This window comes from Phalacrocorax aristotelis, chromosome 1 (assembly GCF_949628215.1).
Source record: "Phalacrocorax aristotelis chromosome 1, bGulAri2.1, whole genome shotgun sequence".
Classification (NCBI taxonomy): Eukaryota; Metazoa; Chordata; class Aves; order Suliformes; family Phalacrocoracidae; genus Phalacrocorax; species Phalacrocorax aristotelis.
In genome coordinates this window covers 159,029,349-159,048,741 of record NC_134276.1, presented here as the reverse complement: position 1 = coordinate 159,048,741, position 19,393 = coordinate 159,029,349, and the positions used below count along the sequence as shown (strand labels likewise).

Here is a 19,393-nt window from a genome sequence, read left to right as displayed (position 1 = left end):
CTTCCTCTCGGCCGGCCGCGCCGGGGAGGACGCCTTGCGACCGGAGGGCGCCAGCCGAGATGCTCCCCTCTGGAAGGGGAGAACCCCCGCGTACCTGGGCAGCTACCGGGGCCGGCTCTCCCGCCCTAGCGGCGCCCGCAGCGCTAGAAATACTCTGTCGATAATACGAAGAGGTGGCGGTGACGGGGGCTAAAACGCCGCCGAGCTTCACCGAGGGCAGGCCGGCCCCAGCCTCCAGCACGGGGGCCGGTGCCGGGCCCTGCGGCGGTTGGCGGGGAGCCGGCAAGGGCGGGGAGCCGGGGAGCGCGGCGGCGGGCAGGCGGCCGGCAGGAGGCCGGGGATGGCCCCGATCTGACAGGGAACCGGGAAGGCCCTACTAGCAGCCCCGACGGGCCCCTCCGCACTAGCATGGCGGAAGCGGCCGGTCCTCGGACCTGGGCCCGCCGCGGACCCCGGCGGCGGCCGGCGAGAAGCGGCTGAGCCCCGGGGCGGTGGTGCCGCTTCCTGGATGTGGCGCGCGGCGGCGGAAGCGGCCCCCGTCCCCCTCCCGCCGCCGCCATCGCCGCCTGCCTCCTCCTCCTCCTCCTCCCCCTCCGCCTCCGCTGCCGCGCTCCCCCCCTCCCGCGGCCGGGTCCGCGCCGCTCGGGGCCCCGCCCATGAGGCGGCGGCGGCGGCGGTGGTTGCGGCCGGGCCGTGGCTGGGGCTGGGGCCGGGGCCGGGGCCGGGGGCAGGCGCCTGCCCGAGGGGCGGCGGCGGGCCGGGGCTGAGGGCCCTGATGCGGCTGCGGCCGCTCCGCCGCCGGGAGAGGCGCCGGGCCCCATGCACCCCAGGTGAGCGCCCTCTCGTCCGCCGGGCCCGGGGGGCTAGGGGTCCGGGGGAGGCGGGCGGGACCGCGGCCGGGCGGGGGTGGGGGACGGGCACCTCGGGCCTTGCGGCGCCGGCGGGCACCGGGGCTGAGAGGCGAGGCGAGGACGGGAGGGGGTCCCTGGAGCGTTCAGCGCCTCCCGCAGGCCGCCAGGCTTGGCCCCGGTGCTTCGGCACCCCTCGGTCCAGGGTCGAGGGTGGGGGATCCCCTCCTCGGGCATCGCCGACCGCGTCAGGCACTTGGGCCGGGCTTGGGGGGTATGTCCCCGGGCCCCGCAAAGCCATCCCTGGAGACAAGCGGGGCGGTTGGCAAGGGTGGGAGAGTGCGCGATGTGAAAACTGGGCAGAAGCGAGATGAAAGTCGTCGACTCTGTTTGTTTGTCCCAGACCTTTGGGGTTAACTTGCGTGAGTTTTGTGTATCTGGCCGTTTTTCCAGGGCGAGCGGTGCGTTGCGTTGCTGGAGTGGCAACCCAAGCTCCAGCTCTCCATCGGCACTGCAGAGATCGGGCCTGCTGCTTGCAAAGGGTGCGTGAGAGGCCCGGGCCAGCATGGAGGCTGTTCGGTCTCATTGCCGGGGTTGTGACCGCCGTGGGGGCAGCCGGACTTTCTGGCCCTACGAACCGCTGATTGGAGCTGGTGTGTGGGCAGCGTGCAGGCCAGGCAGAGCTTGCAAAGTTGTTGACAAGTGGGAGGTGACTGTGTCTCCTTGGTGTCCCTGGCCCCGTGGACTGGTTCGGGCTGCACGTGCAGCTTGAGACCCCAGAGGACAGTTGTGCCACGAGCTGGCATGTTTTTTCCCAAGATTGGGGTTTTGGGTTGTTCAGCAGCCTGGCGGTTTCCACAGCTCTACAGCCGCTCGTGTGGTGTGTACCCGCTTGGGTAGCTTGTGAGGTGCAGGCACTCAAGAGCTACTGGTTGATTGCAATGAAATAACATCATCCACAGTACTAGTTTTTAACGTGATAGGAGCGTGTGCCATGTCTGCAAAACCAGACTGAGACAATCTGTTAAAACCCTATACCATGGCTATTTTGCAGAGGTGACTTTTGTCACTATTGGCCTTGTTCAAACTGGTGGTTAATTAGATGTTTTGTGTCCAATACCAGTTTTAAGTGATCTTCCCCCCTCTTCTTCCCTGACTTTGGTTTTTGAACATGAACGTGGTGCCCAGAAATCAAGAAATATAAATCAGATGCCGTTGTCCCAGTAATTGTGACATTCAGCTTGCAAATTGATCTGTGTTCACAATATTTTAATCACAATGGATATGACTACAAGAAGTGAGACTTTGTTTTCTGGATGGCAAGGAAGAAGAAGCTGTGGTCTGGTTTGTCTTTTTGAACTGGCTTTTTAATCCTGGTTATTGCTATCTAATGTGATCAATACGTATTGATCGTGATACAATCACAGTGTTAGTGGTTGATGTGCTTTGTGCTTAGCTTTCTACTGCAGTGTTTTTACGTGTCAATATCTGATTTTGAGTTTGTTTACTCAGCCCTTCCTCACCACAGTAGTCAGTAATCAGGAATGTTCTTGCTTCTGTTTCTCTTCTTTCCCCTCCCCTCTCTGTTCCCTGCTCCCCAGAATGAATGAAATGAACTTGAGTCCAGTAGGGATGGACCAGCTGACCTCATCCTCTGTGAGCAACACCCTGCCGGTCTCGGGGAGTCACTTGGGATTGGCAGCGTCACCCACTCACAACGCCCTACCAGCACCAGGTAATGGGGAGAGCTCCCACAAAGGGTATTGCAGCGCATGCTCTGTGTTTTTCTGTCACAGGAATGTTCATAACTGTGTAGCAGTGCTTGCTCTGATAGCAAGTCATGTCTTTAGCAGATAATGAGTTGATGTAGTATTGGGGAAGGGTAGACCATAAACCATTGCTTATGTGGGCAAAGCAAAAGGGATATGTGCTTACTAGGCTTATGCCTTAATAGGAGTCTCATTTTGTTCTAATGGGTGGTTTGCACTTTGGGTGGGTGGGTGGTAGCAGAATCCTTTGAAATACGAACTGTAGCTGCAAATCTGTCTCCATCTCTGTCTGTCGTCTCTCACGTGAAAATAATGATTTTTGACTTCTAAAGCAAAACTGTTTCCCTAGCTCTTTTTTTCAGGGGGTTGCACAGACAAAAGTCCATTACAATTGTAAAGTAGAAGTGGGCCCAATGTAATGTATCCAAAAAAGATGTAGCTTTATTCAGGCATATCCCTCAGTGCTGTGATAACTGCGATCCTTTCTTTGAAGCTTGCCACCTTACTTTGAACAGTACCATACTGTACTTCCATAGGGAGCTCCTGCAGGATTAGTAACCTCTTTGTTAGCTTGTGTGTTCATAAGCTCAAGTAGTTCCATTGAATTTAAATGGGCATTTTCTCTTGCAGGTTTGCCTGTTGCAATTCCAAACTTGGGCCCCTCCTTGAGTTCCTTGCCCTCTGCTCTGTCTCTCATGCTCCCAATGGGTATTGGGGATCGAGGAGTGATGTGTGGTATACCAGAGAGAAACTACACCCTACCTCCACCACCATACCCTCACCTGGAGAGCAGCTATTTCAGACACATCCTACCTGGTAAGTAGTGTGGTGCTGATGGATGGGAACAGAGAGAGAAATTCTTTTAAGAGCCACCTGTCCTGAAGCAGGCAAGACTGACTATTTTGCAGAGCTGTTAATTGCTGGGGTTTGTCTGGAGTCTATTGTGTCACTAATGTTTATTTTCAGGTCTCTGTTTCTATGTATGTATATGAAGAGAATTGCAGGGTATTTTCTGCTTAAACCAAGCCTCTGGTCACTCTTCCTGCTGCTTTGTTTTTAAGATTAACAGAAAACAAAGCATGCCTGGTTTCTGTCTTAAATCACTGTCATTTGAAAGCTGCTGCTTTTTTTCCTCCTGTAGTCTGAAGCACTACTTGATATGTGTGTGATGGTAGATTACAGTAGTTCAAAGCTCAAAAAGAGCAAGCCATGAGCTGAGGAGTTTGGGCTCTTTCCCACCCCTGTAGCCCATGGCATAGGTTTTCTTCATTTTTGTTTAAGGTTGGTTTCCAAAGGCCTAACATACTGATTTCTATCTTGATTCCTCTCTCGCATGTGTTTTAGAGTATAGATAGAGAACTTTACATGTTAGTCTATGAAGACACAGAAATTCAAATTTTAAATGCAGTCCTTGTTTTGTTTTGTAGCTCAGATTGACAGGGTGGAAGTAGGTAGATAAAATTCCTCAAGGTCACCCAGTGAGTGTTGTTGGTTCAGCCTAGTTTAGGAAAAGAAATATAGCAGCCCAGATCTCATCAACTACCTGATGACTAGCGGCTGAACTTGCCAGATGCCTAGCAGTAACCTTTCCTACCACATTACAAGTCTGTCCATTTTGTGGGCAAAGAATAGAGGAGGAGATGGTGCATTTGAGGACTGAAGGTATTTGTCATTCTTCTGAGCTGGAATAATTTATGCAGAAGTCTGCTTGATGTTGAGCCTGAGGTTTCACAGGATCCTTCCATCAGTCATCTTACTGCCTTCAAGGATCCTCCTTGTTTGAGCCAAGGGGCAGCATAGCATGCAGAAATATGTGATGCAGCTGATTAAATTAACTGTCCATTTCTTGGCTTAGCCATTTTAGTGGGGTTACGCTGCAGAAAGAGTATCTGTGCTTGCATGCTTGTAGTAACAAACATGTCTGAGTGGAAAAATTTTACCGAGCAAATGGCTTATAGGGTTCATGGCCAAAAAGAAACACGCTGACTCAGATCTTGCAGAATCTGCAAAATCTGTCTCCGCTGGAAGTATTGTTTACTTGAATATGCTGATGTATTTCCTCCAAAGATTTTTTTTTTTTTAAACTTTGTCCAACAAGAGAAGTTGGTAGTATGTAAATACAGGTTAGTGTTTCCTTCTGTCTTAAGTTCCAAGGTTGTTTACATGGAGGATCTTTCCAGAACTACCAGAAAATATATTAGGGTTTCTGATTTAAATTTAACTGGACTATTGATTTAGGAGAAACAACATACTTTTCATCTGAAGAAAGAGAGCAGATGACTCATGATACCTTTGAGAGACCTTATCTTCTTTCTTCAGAATTGCAGTTGATGATCTCCGAGTTGGACAGTTGTGTGACTTACTCTTAAAGGAAGTAGTCATTGTTAAAACTAAAATACCAAAGCAAAAAGGGTGTGTCCTGGAGAACTGTTTCTGCTTCTCCTAGCAAAGGTGAATGAGGGATTATCAAATGTTAGATTCCACTAGCAGTCCTTCATCCTTTGTGAGCTATTTTTGAGAATGAGAAATTATGCCTAAAATGTGAAGAACCCCTTTCTGATTCAGTCTCTCTACTGAGGAGCCTAGGTTAGGTGCTGCCAGAAATGTGGCTGGTCAGAGCTTGTCAAATAATAGAGACTTGCTCTGTTGGATGGAAGCTCTGTATTTGTTGTCAAATGATACTTTGACAAGAGTATTGGCTTGGTGTACGTTTCTGAGCCATGTACTAGAATTGGTGGTTTTTAATTGGACATAAGGTAAAGAGCATGATTTCAGGGATCTAGATCTTAATGTGCTATGCTGCGATGATGGGGTACTTTTGTTCAAGATTTGAAAACTGATGTCATCTCACTCTCTTCTCTGTTCCCCTGTCATTCCATCAGGTATCTTATCTTACTTGGCTGACAGACCTCCACCTCAGTACATCCATCCCAACACTATAAATGTTGATAGCAATCCGGCATTGTCAGTCTCCAGCAATCCCTCGGCCTTAGATCCCTACCAGCCCAGTGGAACTGTGGGGCTGGAGCCAGGGATTGTGTCCATGGACTCCCGCACAGTGAACACGCATGGTGCTCAAAATCTGCATCCTAGTGACAGCCACGAGGTAGCACTGGATACTACAATCACTATGGAGAGCGTTTCAAGGGTAACCAGCCCCATCTCTACAGATGGGATGACCGAGGAGCTTACAATGGATGACGTAGCCGGGGATCATTCACAGATCCCAAATGGCTCCCGGAGCCATGAACCTTTAGCTGTAGATACAGTGGGGAGTAACTTGACGTCGGACGCTGTGGGACACGGCGGTGTCATTCCCATTCACGGTAGCACTTTGGAACTCCCTGTCGTCATGGAACCCGACCACATCGCCGGGCGGGTGACAGGAATATCGGACAGCACACTAAATGACTCCATGCATACTGTGGCCATGAGCACCAACTCTGTGAGTGTGGCGCTCTCTACCTCACACAACCTAGCTTCCCTGGACTCAGTAGCCTTGCACGAAGTGGGCCTCAGCCTCGAGCCGGTGGCGGTGTCTTCCATGAATCAAGAAGTAGCCATGGGGCCAAGTCACGTGGATGTGTCTGCAGACAATCTTGCCTTCGTACCATCCTCTCTGCAAATGGAAGACTCGAATTCAAACAAGGAGAACATGGCAACCTTGTTTACCATATGTGAGTGAGCATTTCCTGCTTTCTTGGAGTAGGGTTTGTTATGTAGCTGTTGTTGGGTGGGATGACGGGACTCTTGTTCCTAGTCTTACAGATTTCTGGAGAAAGAAAGTTATTTAACAAGTCCACGAAAGATGGAACATCTGCAGTGGCAGATTAACCTCGCTGAAACGGTGCTAGTTGGAAGTTGACGTAACAGGATGTTTCAGCATCGTTCTCTTTGTATCCATCTCCCCTGTTGCCCTGAAGTTGGCAGCTGAGTTCCTTGTGAACCTCTTGCCTTTTGTGGATATGCTGATATCCTTTGCAATGATACTTTAAAAAACAAAAGACACATCACAAATGACTTTTCTTGCTCTGTTAGAAAACAGCTACCACCACCACAAACCATACATTTCATCGAGTGGGTATAGTTGTTGAGTATGATGTTATGTGATTTTTGAAAAATTTTTACTAAACCATGAACAGTCATTACGAAAATGTTGTTCTCAACACGACCTGCTGGAAAAAAGAGCAGAGAGGGAGGGATGTTTTAATATTTCTAATTATTCTCATCAAAGGACTTTAGTCCAGAGGTTAGTTGATCTCCTAGGAAGAGAGGAGTACTGGACATTGCACTCTCTCAATCCTGTCATCATTCAAGGAGTGGTGTTTGAGAACTGCAAAGTTCTTGTTTGCTGGGACAGAGATTTGAACTTCCACCCGCAGCATGTCTGGCTTTCTGCCACTGAAGCGTAAGGCCGGCTTTTATATTCAGTTTTATTAGTTGTGGCAGCATTGCTGATTGCTGCTCTTGCACACCATCTGGCCCTGCAACTGCCAGAGCCTTATGACAAGCTTTGCCTGCAAACATTTAAGATACGGAAAGAAATAGTGGCTTGGTTAGCAATGGGAGAGGTACAGTTTACTGCAAAGTGTCTAGTCAGACATTTGAGTTGAAACTTTTATTCTGTGGGGTAAAATGTAACTTAAAATTAGGTGCGTGTAGAACTATGATGAATTTAGAACTCCTAGAGGAAGAGTTTTACAGTTGATGCACTCAGAAGTTCTTACAAGCACCTGTTGCATGTTGAACAAATAATGATCAAAATACTATGATATGCAACATGCTTGTGGTGAAATCACTTCTCGTATTCACCTAAGTAAGATTTGATGTGCCAGCTTATTGTCACTACACTTAAAGTAGACCTAAGCTGTTTCCCAGGTGATGTTCCCCATTGGTAGGACATTATAACAGCTATTGCATGCCTAGAGCTTTCATGTGTTTGCAAAATAAATCTTTGACTTGGGAAGGTTTAAATCTTAACTTTTGTTGTTGTTTTTAAAATTCTCCTGAATAAAACATGAATTTGCGTCTAGACAGGTGACAGCGAGGAGGACGAGTTGTTTTGGATCCTTTTGGTGGTTTTTCCTCACTGAGAAGGCAGGAATTGGGGCCTTTTTCAGAAAACTTTTTACACTGTTCCTAAGCGGGAAGAAAAAGTGTGCCTTGCTACAGTGCTAAATGTTTGGGAAACTTTTGATCATCTTTGCTTACAGTTCTGGGCAGCCAAATCAGAGATGTAATCCCTGGTGTTTTTGTGGTTTGATTGAGTTTGGGGGTTTTTTTGCATTATTTGGCAAGGGCAGAAATGGAAAGGAAACTGTATACTTCACTTGTATATGAATCCCTAAACCTTTCCGAGTGATAGTGTCACATGCTTAGAACTTGCTTTTCTTCCCTGGGGCTAGTCCATAGACCCATAGTGGTGTGTGCTAGGCAATGCTTAAAAACAACCTGTCTAGATAGTGTTTCTTGTTACTCAGGTCTGGTTGTTGTAGTTGCTGTACTGCTACGGTCTTTGTGCACATGAAGCAATTCTTATGTAGGATCTACCTAATAATTCTTCTGAGTACCTTCCTATCTGTAACAATTGTGTAGTTGCTTAAACTGTATTTTGTATGGGGTTGGATTCTGGTGCCCTGATGTATGAAAGGAGTGTCCCAAAAATCACTTCGAACAAATATCAATGGAGCTGCTGTTCATGCCTGCTGAAGACTACTTCTGTGATAGGTCTTTTATACTGGAGTTGGGCCATCAAGAGGCCAAAGAGGGTCTTTGTGGAGATTCTGCTTACTTAGCTGAGCATCTTTTTTGAGAATGATTTATCAGGAGGGTGGTTGCTGAGTAGGTGTTGGTTGCTCCATTCATAGAAAATTAAAATGACATAGTTTTCCTAGATGAGAGCAGTCTATGCTGTACTTTTTCCCAGATTTATTAGATGGAAGACTTTGAGTGGTTTATTTTTCAGCAGTACTTACGCTGAATGACAGATTGGGAAAAAGATGCTACTGATTCTTCTTGGGCTTTTGTTTTTGTTCCATTCGGTGGCATCCCATAGAGGTGTACTGTCTGAGTTTATTGCAGTAGGTCCTTCAAAAGCACCAGTGAGGTCAGGTTTTGCTGCCGTGAAGATTTGCATATTGTCTGAATGTAAATGGAGATAAGGGGATTTGTGTGTTCAAATTAGAAAAATTTTAGAAAGAAGACCTTACTGTTCTTTTGCATGAATATCGTTGAGGTGCTACATGCAAGAAAGCTCTTGTGTTCCCAGTAAACTCCAAAAACATAACCAGTTAGAAAGCGTTTGGTTGGGTATGGCTTGGATTTTTCTGCCAATAAAGGTCATGCCACTTGTGATCACGGAGAAAATGGCTCTTTCATCATCAGCATTACTGCCCGCTCTGGGCAGAGTACCATCAGTTTTGCAGTAGTTTTGATGAAGAGTGGGCTCGGTCCCATTGATAGATTGCACCTGTAGGGATAGTCTAGAGTCTAAATGATTAAGTTACCATCAGGGGGGCAGGTGGGGATGCTCATATTTGATCTGAATTGGATAGGAACAGTGACGTGTTGGTGCCGATCTGACTGTATGGTTTGTATTCTTCTGAGCAAAGCTAGTAAAGCAGATGAGTTAAACCAGATAAGAAGCAGCCTTTGCCAGGAGCTGAGCTGAAACATATTGGTAGGTAGCTGACTGCACTGTGGGGGCTGTTGCATCCTTTTAATTCCTGTTGTTCCTTTTCCTCTATGCAGGGTGCACACTGTGTGACAAGGCATATCCATCGGACTGCCCAGATCACGGGCCTGTCACCTTTGTCCCTGACACCCCAATAGAGAGCCGAGCCAGGCTTTCTCTCCCTAAGCAGCTCGTCCTCCGGCAGTCAATCATGGGAGCTGAAGTGGGTAAGAATCAGATTACTATATATTTCTATGCAGCAATTTAAAATACACTCTGCCTGAACTGAAAAACTGTAGGGAATATAATGTGGGAAAGAAATACTGCAACAGAGAGGTGGTTTCCTCTTCTGTAATCACCCTGACTCACATTGCACAAGAGCTTCTTGTCCTCTGGTTGCTGCTTAGACTTCCGCTAGACGCTAGGGGTGCTGCCACAGAGCGTTACTGAAACGCTTGATAAGGTCAGGCACGAGGAAGGTATGGTGTTTATTGTTATTGTGTGCTAAACAGCCCAAGCACAGCTTTGATAAGGAAATGTTACAGCAGTTGGAGTTTGGGGGAAGGTAACAATTAGAAGTAGTGGAGGAGATTTCTGTCTGCTTGTTCATCAGCTTGGTTTGCTACCTGTGGGTCTTCTGGATACTCTTCATTGGAGAATCGATCACGAGTGCGTCTTGTTTTTTTTTTTCCCCCCCTCCCATTTACATTTGGCATGTAGACTGTGACCTTGTCATTGGATATGGAGCTTGTTACTGTATTTCACACCATTGTCACCTGGAAATGGAAGAGCACAGTGCAATACCCTGAGGATCTGAAGGCTAGAGAAGAATGTGATTATTGGCTTGCTTAGCGATGCTGCTTGTTGAGAGTAGATTACATCTGTTCTTTTCAAGCTGCACTAGTTCCCAGTTTATTCCTAAAAGCTATTCAGTGTATTCATGTAGACCTATATATCTATATAAAAAAATGTTTAATAATAAATAATATACACGCAGGAATCCCTCTGCCCATGACAGAAATACAGCTGCCTCTGGGGAGAAATGCAGAAGCTGCTTAACAATGCCCAGCAACAATTCTGGAAATTCCTGGGGATTAGGTAGGCGAAATGTAGTTACTGAAACTAGTATTTTCTGCTTCTGCAGAAAGTGCCATGAAAACTTTTAATTGGTACAAGTGGCTAGGATCTTAGTTTTATAGCTTACTAAAAAGTAAATTACTTGCTTTTGACAAAAAAATAAAATAAAATTTATAATTAAAACAAAGCGGCTCCCAGTAGTGTCATGTGGTGGTGGTGGTTCTTGTCTCTGCCTTAGGTGTGTTTTACATGTGAAGTAGAGGCTTTGATGGTCTTTTGCCTAGATATTACCCCTGGAGCTTTATTTCATAAACCTCCTGCCTATTTGTTATGCATGATTAGTTAAGTAATTGATTTCTGCAGATTTTGGTCTTCTACTGATAGGTGTGTGGACACGAGAAACCATTCCTGTAAGGACTTGTTTTGGACCTTTGATCGGGCAGCAGAGCCATTCTCTGGAGGTGGCTGACTGGACAGACAAAGCAGCTAGTCACATCTGGAAGGTCAGTGGATGCTGTGGCTCACAGGCTCTGCAGCATTGCCTTTATCTGGTGAAAGCCGCTGCATGACACAGCAGCTTTAACATTATCATCCTCGCCAAAAATAAAAATTAATGCAGTTTGATTGTTTAATACTTAATATCAGCATAGCAGAGTTGTATACCTTGTGATATGCTGGTAATCAATCCTGAAGTACAATGAACTACTTTAATGCCTTTTCTTTTAAAGGGCTGTATGTGGTTTCCTGTATTTGTGTGGAGTTGCAGCAGAGATTGTATATGCATTACTAGGCAGCATTTGTTTGTTTTGTGTCATTGTTTATCAAAAGTTCCCTCAGGTGATGAATGAATTGTTTCAGAAAACCTTTAAAGCTTTCTTTTTCACAACATTTCAGGTTCAGAAAGCAAAATTGATCTATATAAATAAAACATGTACTGCTTGCCCAGATATTATTCACAAGGCTTGGCTTGTAAGAAAAGCAGCCAAATGCATTCTGCTGGGAGCTAAAGCTGGTGTGTGGGAAGGATGCTGATAAACAGTTTTTCTAGCCTCCTGGGTAGCAGAGAGGTCAAGATTCCTGTGTGAAGGGGAAAGTAAGGAGTAGGAACAGGGCTTGTGGTCTTGGCAACGGCAACGGAGACCTCCTGGCTTGTTCTAGGTAAACACATCCTCTCTTAAAGAAAGAAGCTGGCTTTCACTGCATTTCTTGCTGTGTTTTGTCCTAAGATTGCATTTGTTTTTCCTGGTAGATCTATCACAATGGTGTCTTGGAGTTCTGCATCATTACAACTGATGAAAATGAATGTAACTGGATGATGTTTGTACGCAAAGCCAGGTGAGAACCACCTGTACTGTGCTAAGTAGCTGGGAGCCTGAGCTGTAGGCTCATAAGAGGCCATGTTGGAGAACATGCACTGCTGCACTGACTGCCCAGATGGGTAATGAGTCAGGACCAAGGGGACCTTTAGGAATTATCTAGGCATCTTGGACTGGTGGGGAGAATGAAACAGCACGCAGTGGAGAATGTTACGAGGGAATCAATATGTGTGCTGGAGTAAAACAGCCCCAAACCTACCCACCTACTTTGTTTCCCTTGTTCTAAAGCCTTAAACCAGGTTCTTTTTATATTAGCTTACTGTGTGTATTAGGTTGTTACTGCTTTCCCTCTGTCCCATTCCTTTTGGATACATCTATGAAGATGATGTTGATCGTCTATTTTGATTTTAATACTTATTAGCAAAGTGTCCCTGGTTCTTTTGGCCAAGTTCCAAGCTCTTACAGCTTGTAAGAGCTGTCCTTTCCAATCTTTCTGGAACTTGCAATGAAAACTGTTCAGACTGGCTTCAGTATTGCTCCACACGTGGTTCACTGAGGAGGCTGAACCTTTTTATTGCTCTGTGACACAAACTAGCTTTCCCATGCCATTCATTTCATTGCTTCCATATGCAGGAGTCAAGAGTTAATGCTTGATCTCCCATTGCAGTGGAGCAGAGCTTTTGCTGGTTTCAGATACCAGGAGCAAACGTATGCAAGATACAGCTTCAGCAGATTAATTATTGCATCTTGGAAATGCTTCTCAAGAGTTATTTTTGAAGATAATTTTGCTTCAAGACTTTACTGATATTTATTTCTTCCTCATGTGTTCTCTGTTTCTTAAGGGGGTTAATATGAAAAATATTTTTTTTTTTGCAGTTTCTTAAGAGGTCATAAACTCTCTTCTCTCAGCCCACTCCAGTGTCTATTAATAATTTTCTCAGCAAGATATTGCAGTGGTGTGAAAAACATATTGTTTAGTGGAGCAGATTAGCTCTGAAGGTCCAGTTTTCCTTTCCTTTAACAAAGAAGGACAAAAGTGACAGGCATAAAAGTTTTTATAATGTGCTGACAAGCATTGAGGTTCTCTCATTACCTATTTACAGGAATTTCCTTCTTTAATTTTCCTCTCTCAAAAAGTCATTATTTCTGGAGGGCTCTTTTTCATAACTGTCGTTATTGCCATAGGAACAGGGAAGAGCAGAATCTGGTAGCTTATCCTCACGATGGAAAAATGTACTTTTGCACCTCTCGGGACATCCCACCTGAACACGAGCTTCTCTTTTACTACAGTCGGGACTATGCACGACAGCTTGGTAAGTAAGCGCTCATCTTTGTTGGCTTTGCCAGGGGTACTCAGCTTGAATTCCCTTTTAGTGCCATCTCTGGGCACTGTGACTTGGGAGTGCATTATGTTCCTTCTCAGTTCCTAGTGGTGCATGTCATAGTTTCCTTTTACATTTCATGACTACAGAAGTACCATTGTTTAAAAGAAGTATTTCACTGTCTAATTTCACTGATCAGGAGTAAAAGATTGCAGTTTCAGAGAAAAAGAGTTGGTTTTCTTCTGTTCGTCCATCTGCTGCTAAGGGAGTTTTGCTAGCTGGAGGTGTTCCTATCCTCCCCCACCATTTAGGATTCATGGAGCTGTGCTCAAAACCATTCCAAAGTTTAGCCTCCCAAGACATTTGAAATGGCCTACCTAAAAGAGCTGAAAAGCAAGCACCGGAGCTGAAAGGAGCGGGGGTGATAATCTCTGCAGCTGGCTTTGCTCCCACAGACAAAGCGTTAACATGGATCATGCTCATGCTCTGTTAGGCCTTGCTGTGCCTCATTAAGAGTGATGCTTTTGTGCCCAAAGGTGTCCCCGAACATCCGGATGTGCACATCTGTCACTGCGGAAAGGAATGCGCTTCCTATGCGGACTTCAAGGCCCATTTGAGCAGCCATATTCACAACCACCTCCCCAGTCAGGGGCACAGCAGCAGCCATGGACCAGGCCATGGCAAGGAAAGGAAGTGGAAGTGCTCCATGTGCCCACAGGCTTTCATCTCCCCTTCCAAGCTTCACGTCCACTTCATGGGGCACATGGGCATGAAGCCACACAAGTGCGATTTCTGTAGCAAAGCTTTCAGTGATCCTAGCAACTTACGGACACACCTCAAGATACACACAGGTAAGGGTTGGGGACTTACAGAGATGCCTCTGCTAGTAAAACATTGGGGCAGGACCTGTTCTCTGTGATCTTTTGGCCAGTTGGCAGGGCATAGCTTGTGCCCATAAATCCAAGCTTGTAGAAACAAAGAATAGTAGAATGTTTGGGGTTGGAAGGGACCTTTAAAAATCATGTAGTCCAGCCCCCCTGCCATGGGCAGGGATGCCTTTCACTAGATCAGGTCACTCAAAGCCCCGTCCAGCCTGACCTTGAACACTTCCAATGGTGGGGCATCCACAGCTTCTCTGGGAAATGTGTTCCAGTGTCTCACTACCCTCATTGTAAAAAAAAAAAAAAAAAAAAAAAGTCTTTGTGTTCAATCTAAATCTATCCTCTTTCAGTTTAAAACCATTGCCCCATGCCCCATCACTACAGGCCTTAGTAAAAAGTCTCTGTCTTTGTTATAAGTTCCCTTTAAGTACTGAAAGGCTGCAATAAGGTATCAGTGGAGCCTTCTCTTCTCCAGGCTGAACAACCCCAACTCTTTCAGTCTTTCTTCATAGGAGAGGTGCTCCAGCCCCCTGATTGTTTTCATGGCCCTCCACTGGACCCACCCTAACAGGCCCGTGTCTTTCTTGTACTGGAGACCTAGAACTGGATGCAGTACTCCAGCTGGGGTCTCACAAGAGCAGAATAGAGGGGAAGAATCACCTCCCTCGACCTGTTTCTGTAAGAATGGCAGCATCCTGACTGTCTATAGGAATGTTCTCTAGTGCATGCTGACCCAAACTAATGCCTGAGCACTGTCTAAGCACTAGTTGGCGTGGGATAGGACTGCGCTGGGTTCAGAGGTGTGGGTGCTTATGGAACGGTATGTAGACCTGTGTTCTGGCTGACTGTGCCAGTTCTAACAGGACTTGATGAGTTGAAGTTGATTACAGTTGGGAAGAAGTGTCGGCCTTCATCTGGGAGACACAAACCCTTTGCTCCCCCACAGCAGATCCAGTGCTGGCAGCTATGATAAGATGAGGATTCCCTTCTACTCATGAGAAAAAGCTGCTGGGTCTGACAGCTTGTGGTGTGGACAGTCGTCCACTTAAATATGGGGCTGAGATCTTTCCCCTCTTTCCTACTTGAATTATTTTTCATCTTAAGGAGATGGCACAAGACTGAAATTGGCAACCGTGTGGTCAGACTGATGTGGATAAGGCTCAGCTCTGTGACTCATCAAAACTTAAGTCTGAATATGCTGTTGACTTCTGTGGGCATTTCGGTATCGCTAGAGGCTTCGGGAATAATGGGGGAGTTGCCAGCAGATCAGTGAATTCAGCTGTGTAAGAAGAGAGGACGTAGCAAAAGGCATGGATTTAACACAGAGTGAGGATAGGGGAGAGGGTGAAGGTCAAGTACAGGCCAGCAATAGACAGCGTGGATATTTTTGCCTCCTTTTTTTCAGCAAGGTTGAAATAACTATTGGGAGTCACAGAATGCAAGTCACAAAGCTGGAAAGGGAATAAAACGGGGAGTTCAGGACACTTGAGTCAAGCATACGAAGCTGTGGGCTCAGTAGTGAGGAGTTTTAATAAACTGATCAAGTAGAAATGTGGTATACATGACCACAGAATACGCAGCAGGAAAGGGGTTCAAGTGGTATTCAGATGTAGCCTGAATTCAGTGGCACGCAGGGGTTTTGAACTATCTCTGGCAAAGAATAATGGAAGAACTACAGATAAGTGGAAAAATGGGATAAAATGTAGAAGTTACCAAAGAGCCAGTGAGCTTTGTACCGGTGTGTTTGTTAGATAAGCAAGCTTGTTTTTCTAGACAAAGGCAATGCAGCACATCAAATGTTGTTGAGCTCCAGTAAGGCATCAGATACAGTCCCTGTGGGAAATTAGTGGAGATGGGGAGGTACTCAGGTACAGTAACTAGATGGCTACCATGGTTACTATTAAAAAGGAGGCTACTGTTATTTTTACTCAAGAATTCATCATGGATAAGCCTAGTCTTCTTAAGTGTTTGCCTGAATCTCTTTGCTGGAAAATTTACAAGTCTGCTGGTGCTGTTTCGATATGCAGAACAGGGAGGCACACTTGGCATAGACAAGAAGCAGAAAGTCTGTCTTACGGGAAAGGCTGACTGACCACAAGCACTGGAGGAAGAGGAGTCAGTAGTATTTAGAAGGACTAAGTGCAGAACTGTGTAGCACATGAAGGGCTCAGTGGTTCAAAACAGTAGCACAAAGTGGTTTGGTTTTTTTTTTTGCTTTGGTGGGGGATAAAGAGCTTTGGGAACGATGAGCTGAAGGCAAATGCCTGGTTTCTGCATAGCTAAATCTAGACTGTAACTAGGTAGGGCTTTTTGCTGAGTCTGAAGGAATTGTGGGAGGAAACAGGTCCAGTTCACAAAGAATCTGCCTTTCTTGAGGGTAAAATTTTATTTTCTTCAGAAGTGGTCAGGCGTGTTTGCTTACTGTATTTCTTGGAACACTGACTGTCAATTTGTGGGTGTACATATGTAATCCTAGGTCAGAAGAATTACCGCTGTACCCTCTGCGACAAATCGTTCACCCAGAAGGCTCACCTGGAATCGCACATGGTCATCCACACAGGGGAGAAGAATCTGAAGTGCGATTACTGTGAAAAGCTCTTCATGCGGAGGCAGGACCTTAAGCAGCACGTACTCACTCACACGCAGTAAGTGATCTCACAGGGTGTGTTGGACTGGCCAGTGCAATAAATAATGAAGCTGAACAGCCCAAGAGAGACTCTCCAGTCTGCAAATAGTTTGGCCCAGGGGGTATAGGTCTCCCTCTCCCTTTGCAGTGGGGTAGGGCGCAGCCATTCCCAGCTCTTACCTCCTCCCCCAGTCTCATTCATGCACTTGGTCTCCTGCTCCTCCTACGGGGAGATGCCTACGGTCAGGGCACATCCCCACCCCCAGGTCCTCCTCCAGATACCTACAGGTCTCTCCCACCCCCCCGCTCTCTGCCAGGCCAGATCTTCTCTTTTGCTGTCAGAATCTCGCCCTCCTGTTTAGTTATTCCCAATCCAAGGTCCTCCCTTAAAGGCTGCTTGCCGAAAGCCAGGCCCTCTGCTTATTTCATTTTCAGCATCTGGTTCTTGTACTCACTTGGAATCGATTGCTGCTTCTGTCATGCTGCGTAGGAGACAGCGTAGCACAGCTCGCATGAGCAAGAGACAGGCAGACAGACAGACTTGCTTTGCTGCTTGTTCTAACAGCCAGAGCCAGGAGCACTACTCCTGGGAGGTGTTTTGCAAAGTCATGTACAGAATTTGACTGTTGCAGTCTGGTAAGCCTCTGCTTAGCATTTACAGACCAAGGGTTGGTAACACTCAGCAGCTTTGTTTTCTTTTACTTCCATACCCCTCCCCCCCACCCCCCATTTATGCAGGGTAGGGAGGAGGGAGACTAACCTTTCCACCATGGCAACACCTCTACCCTTGCCAAACCTTGGCGCTTAACCAGCCTTTGGTCTTACGCGAAAAACAAACAAACAAAACTCTTGATGACGTCTTTCTTCTTTAATTTATCAGCAGGAAAGAGAAACAGTTGGTTGCAAGCTAGCAGTCAATCCAAAAAACCTGACTTCTGCCAGTGATATTGCTGGGGTGGCAGGGAGAGAAGAGGGGCTTTGTGTACATACTGTGTGAGAGAACACTGAGCAGTATTTACACTTGAGTGCTGCAGTAGTGCTGTTACTTCTGCTCTGCTTCTCCTTCAAGTATGTTGAAAGTAAGATTTAGGAGCAAGACTGACCCTTTCACCCTTTCTATCACCACCCCGCCACTATTTAATACAGGACCAGCTGCCTTGCAGCAGAAGCAAACCGTAACTTCTTCATATCTTTCAGAGAACGGCAGATCAAGTGCCCCAAGTGTGACAAGCTGTTTCTGAGGACAAATCACCTGAAGAAGCATCTCAATTCACATGAAGGAAAGAGGGACTACGTCTGTGAAAAATGCTCCAAGGCTTATCTAACTAAGTATCACCTCACTCGCCACTTAAAAATATGTAAAGGCCCCACATCCAGCCTGTCAGCCCCAGAGGAGGAAGAGGAGGAGGATTCAGAGGAGGAATTAATAGACTCTATGAGGACTGAAGACTGTAGGATTAACAATGGAGTCTATTCAGCAGGTGATGCCCTCTCTGGACACAAATGAAGAGAAGAGAAGAGAGGGGGAAATTTTCTGGGCTGTTAAAACTGGGGAAGGAAAAGAATAACTCATCCTTGTTTCCCCAGTCAACAGCATATGTGAAATGAGGCATTTTCCTCCTGTTTTGGTCTCCGCACTACCACCGCTTAATAAACTCTGTAGGCAAAACACTGAACAAGAATTGATCACGCACCTACAAGTAAACAGTTGCCAAGAAGGAAATATGAGGCAAGATTTTTTTCACGCGCACCGTGCATACTTCTTTTCCAAATCACTCAGATAATCCATCCAGTGTGGGGATACATGACCCACTTTGCATAGCCCTTGGAGTAAAGAGCCACAATCCAGAAATGTAGCCAGGTGGTTGCAGTGACCTGTAAGCCAACTGCCCTTAACTGCCAAAGCTATGACAATAAGAAAAACAAAAAAATGGTGGTGGCAGTCAGTGCATTTTTTTAAATAGTTTTTAACTGAGGGATGTAGTTTGGCACAGAGCAAAGGCTGTCTAACAATAAATAAAAAAAAAAGGGAAAAAAGCTTTGGTTAATTTAAAAAAAAAAAAGTGCCCATGAAATCAGCATTTGCAGACAAGGCAATTACCCCACTACAAAAAAAAAAAACCACAAAAATTGGGTTTTGGAGAACAGTTTTGCCTCTTCTCACTCTAGTTCACTAGAGTTCATTACTCACTAGTTCTCATTACCGGAGAATGTAAGCGGGTAAAGAGGTAAAGACTGTATAGACTCCGTGAGGAAGAGGCTTACAGATGATCAGTGTTTACAGTATATGTTACATCTTGTGCTGTAAACTTTTTGCCACCTAGAGCAATGGGAGGGTTTGCTGCTAATATTATTTATGGAATGAAGATGTATTTCATTCTGTTGTCGTCTTTTAAAAAAATTAAAAAATGTGGCTCTTTTCTAGTGTTCTTTTTTAATATTTACACATTCTGGAAAAAATGTTTCTGATAATGGTGCTAAGAGAAATAACACCACTCTTTCAGCCTCTGCCTCTCCCAAGCTTTCCTGGAACAAAGTAGAGGTAGGCGCACCTCCCTGAACAGGCACAGCTAAGAACTTGGCTTTAAACCTTGTAGATTTGTCAGGTAGCTCCTCTGGCTGTGCTGTAAAAGAACAGCGAGCTGAGCTCTGTTCTCTGAGGTGGCAGCTGCAGGTGGACTTGTGAAAGAGGCTCTAGTGCTTGTCCTAAATGGCCTAAGTTCAGTGGTACCTCTCCCCGTATGCTGGATCTCCTAGTGAGCCCCCTGGGTTCTTCAAACCTGAAAATGCATCAGGCTTGCCCTCTGAGATCAGTATGTGAATTTTAAGTTCCAGAAAGACAGGCTGAGGGATTTTGTTTAGTTGAGGGAAAAGTCTGTGG

At 46.1% G+C, this 19,393-nt stretch overlaps 1 protein-coding gene across 2 annotated transcripts; it reads left to right on the top strand.

Moving 5' to 3' along the window:
* The first annotated feature begins 727 nt into the window (after window positions 1-727).
* On the top strand, window positions 728-18,932 carry PRDM4 (PR/SET domain 4). 2 transcript variants are annotated; one of them, XM_075075753.1, is made up of 11 exons: window positions 728-830; window positions 2,450-2,583; window positions 3,248-3,433; window positions 5,500-6,294; window positions 9,368-9,517; window positions 10,752-10,870; window positions 11,617-11,702; window positions 12,869-12,996; window positions 13,542-13,856; window positions 16,363-16,531; window positions 17,710-18,932. In XM_075075753.1, the coding sequence occupies exons 1-11, from the start codon at window positions 820-822 to the stop codon at window positions 18,017-18,019; spliced, it is 2,403 nt and encodes an 800-aa protein (XP_074931854.1). In that variant the 5' UTR covers window positions 728-819; the 3' UTR covers window positions 18,020-18,932. The 2 variants fall into 2 exon arrangements, with proteins under 2 accessions (XP_074931854.1, XP_074931845.1); XM_075075744.1 differs by having other exon boundaries at window positions 10,731-10,870.
* The last annotated feature ends 461 nt before the right edge of the window (window positions 18,933-19,393 follow it).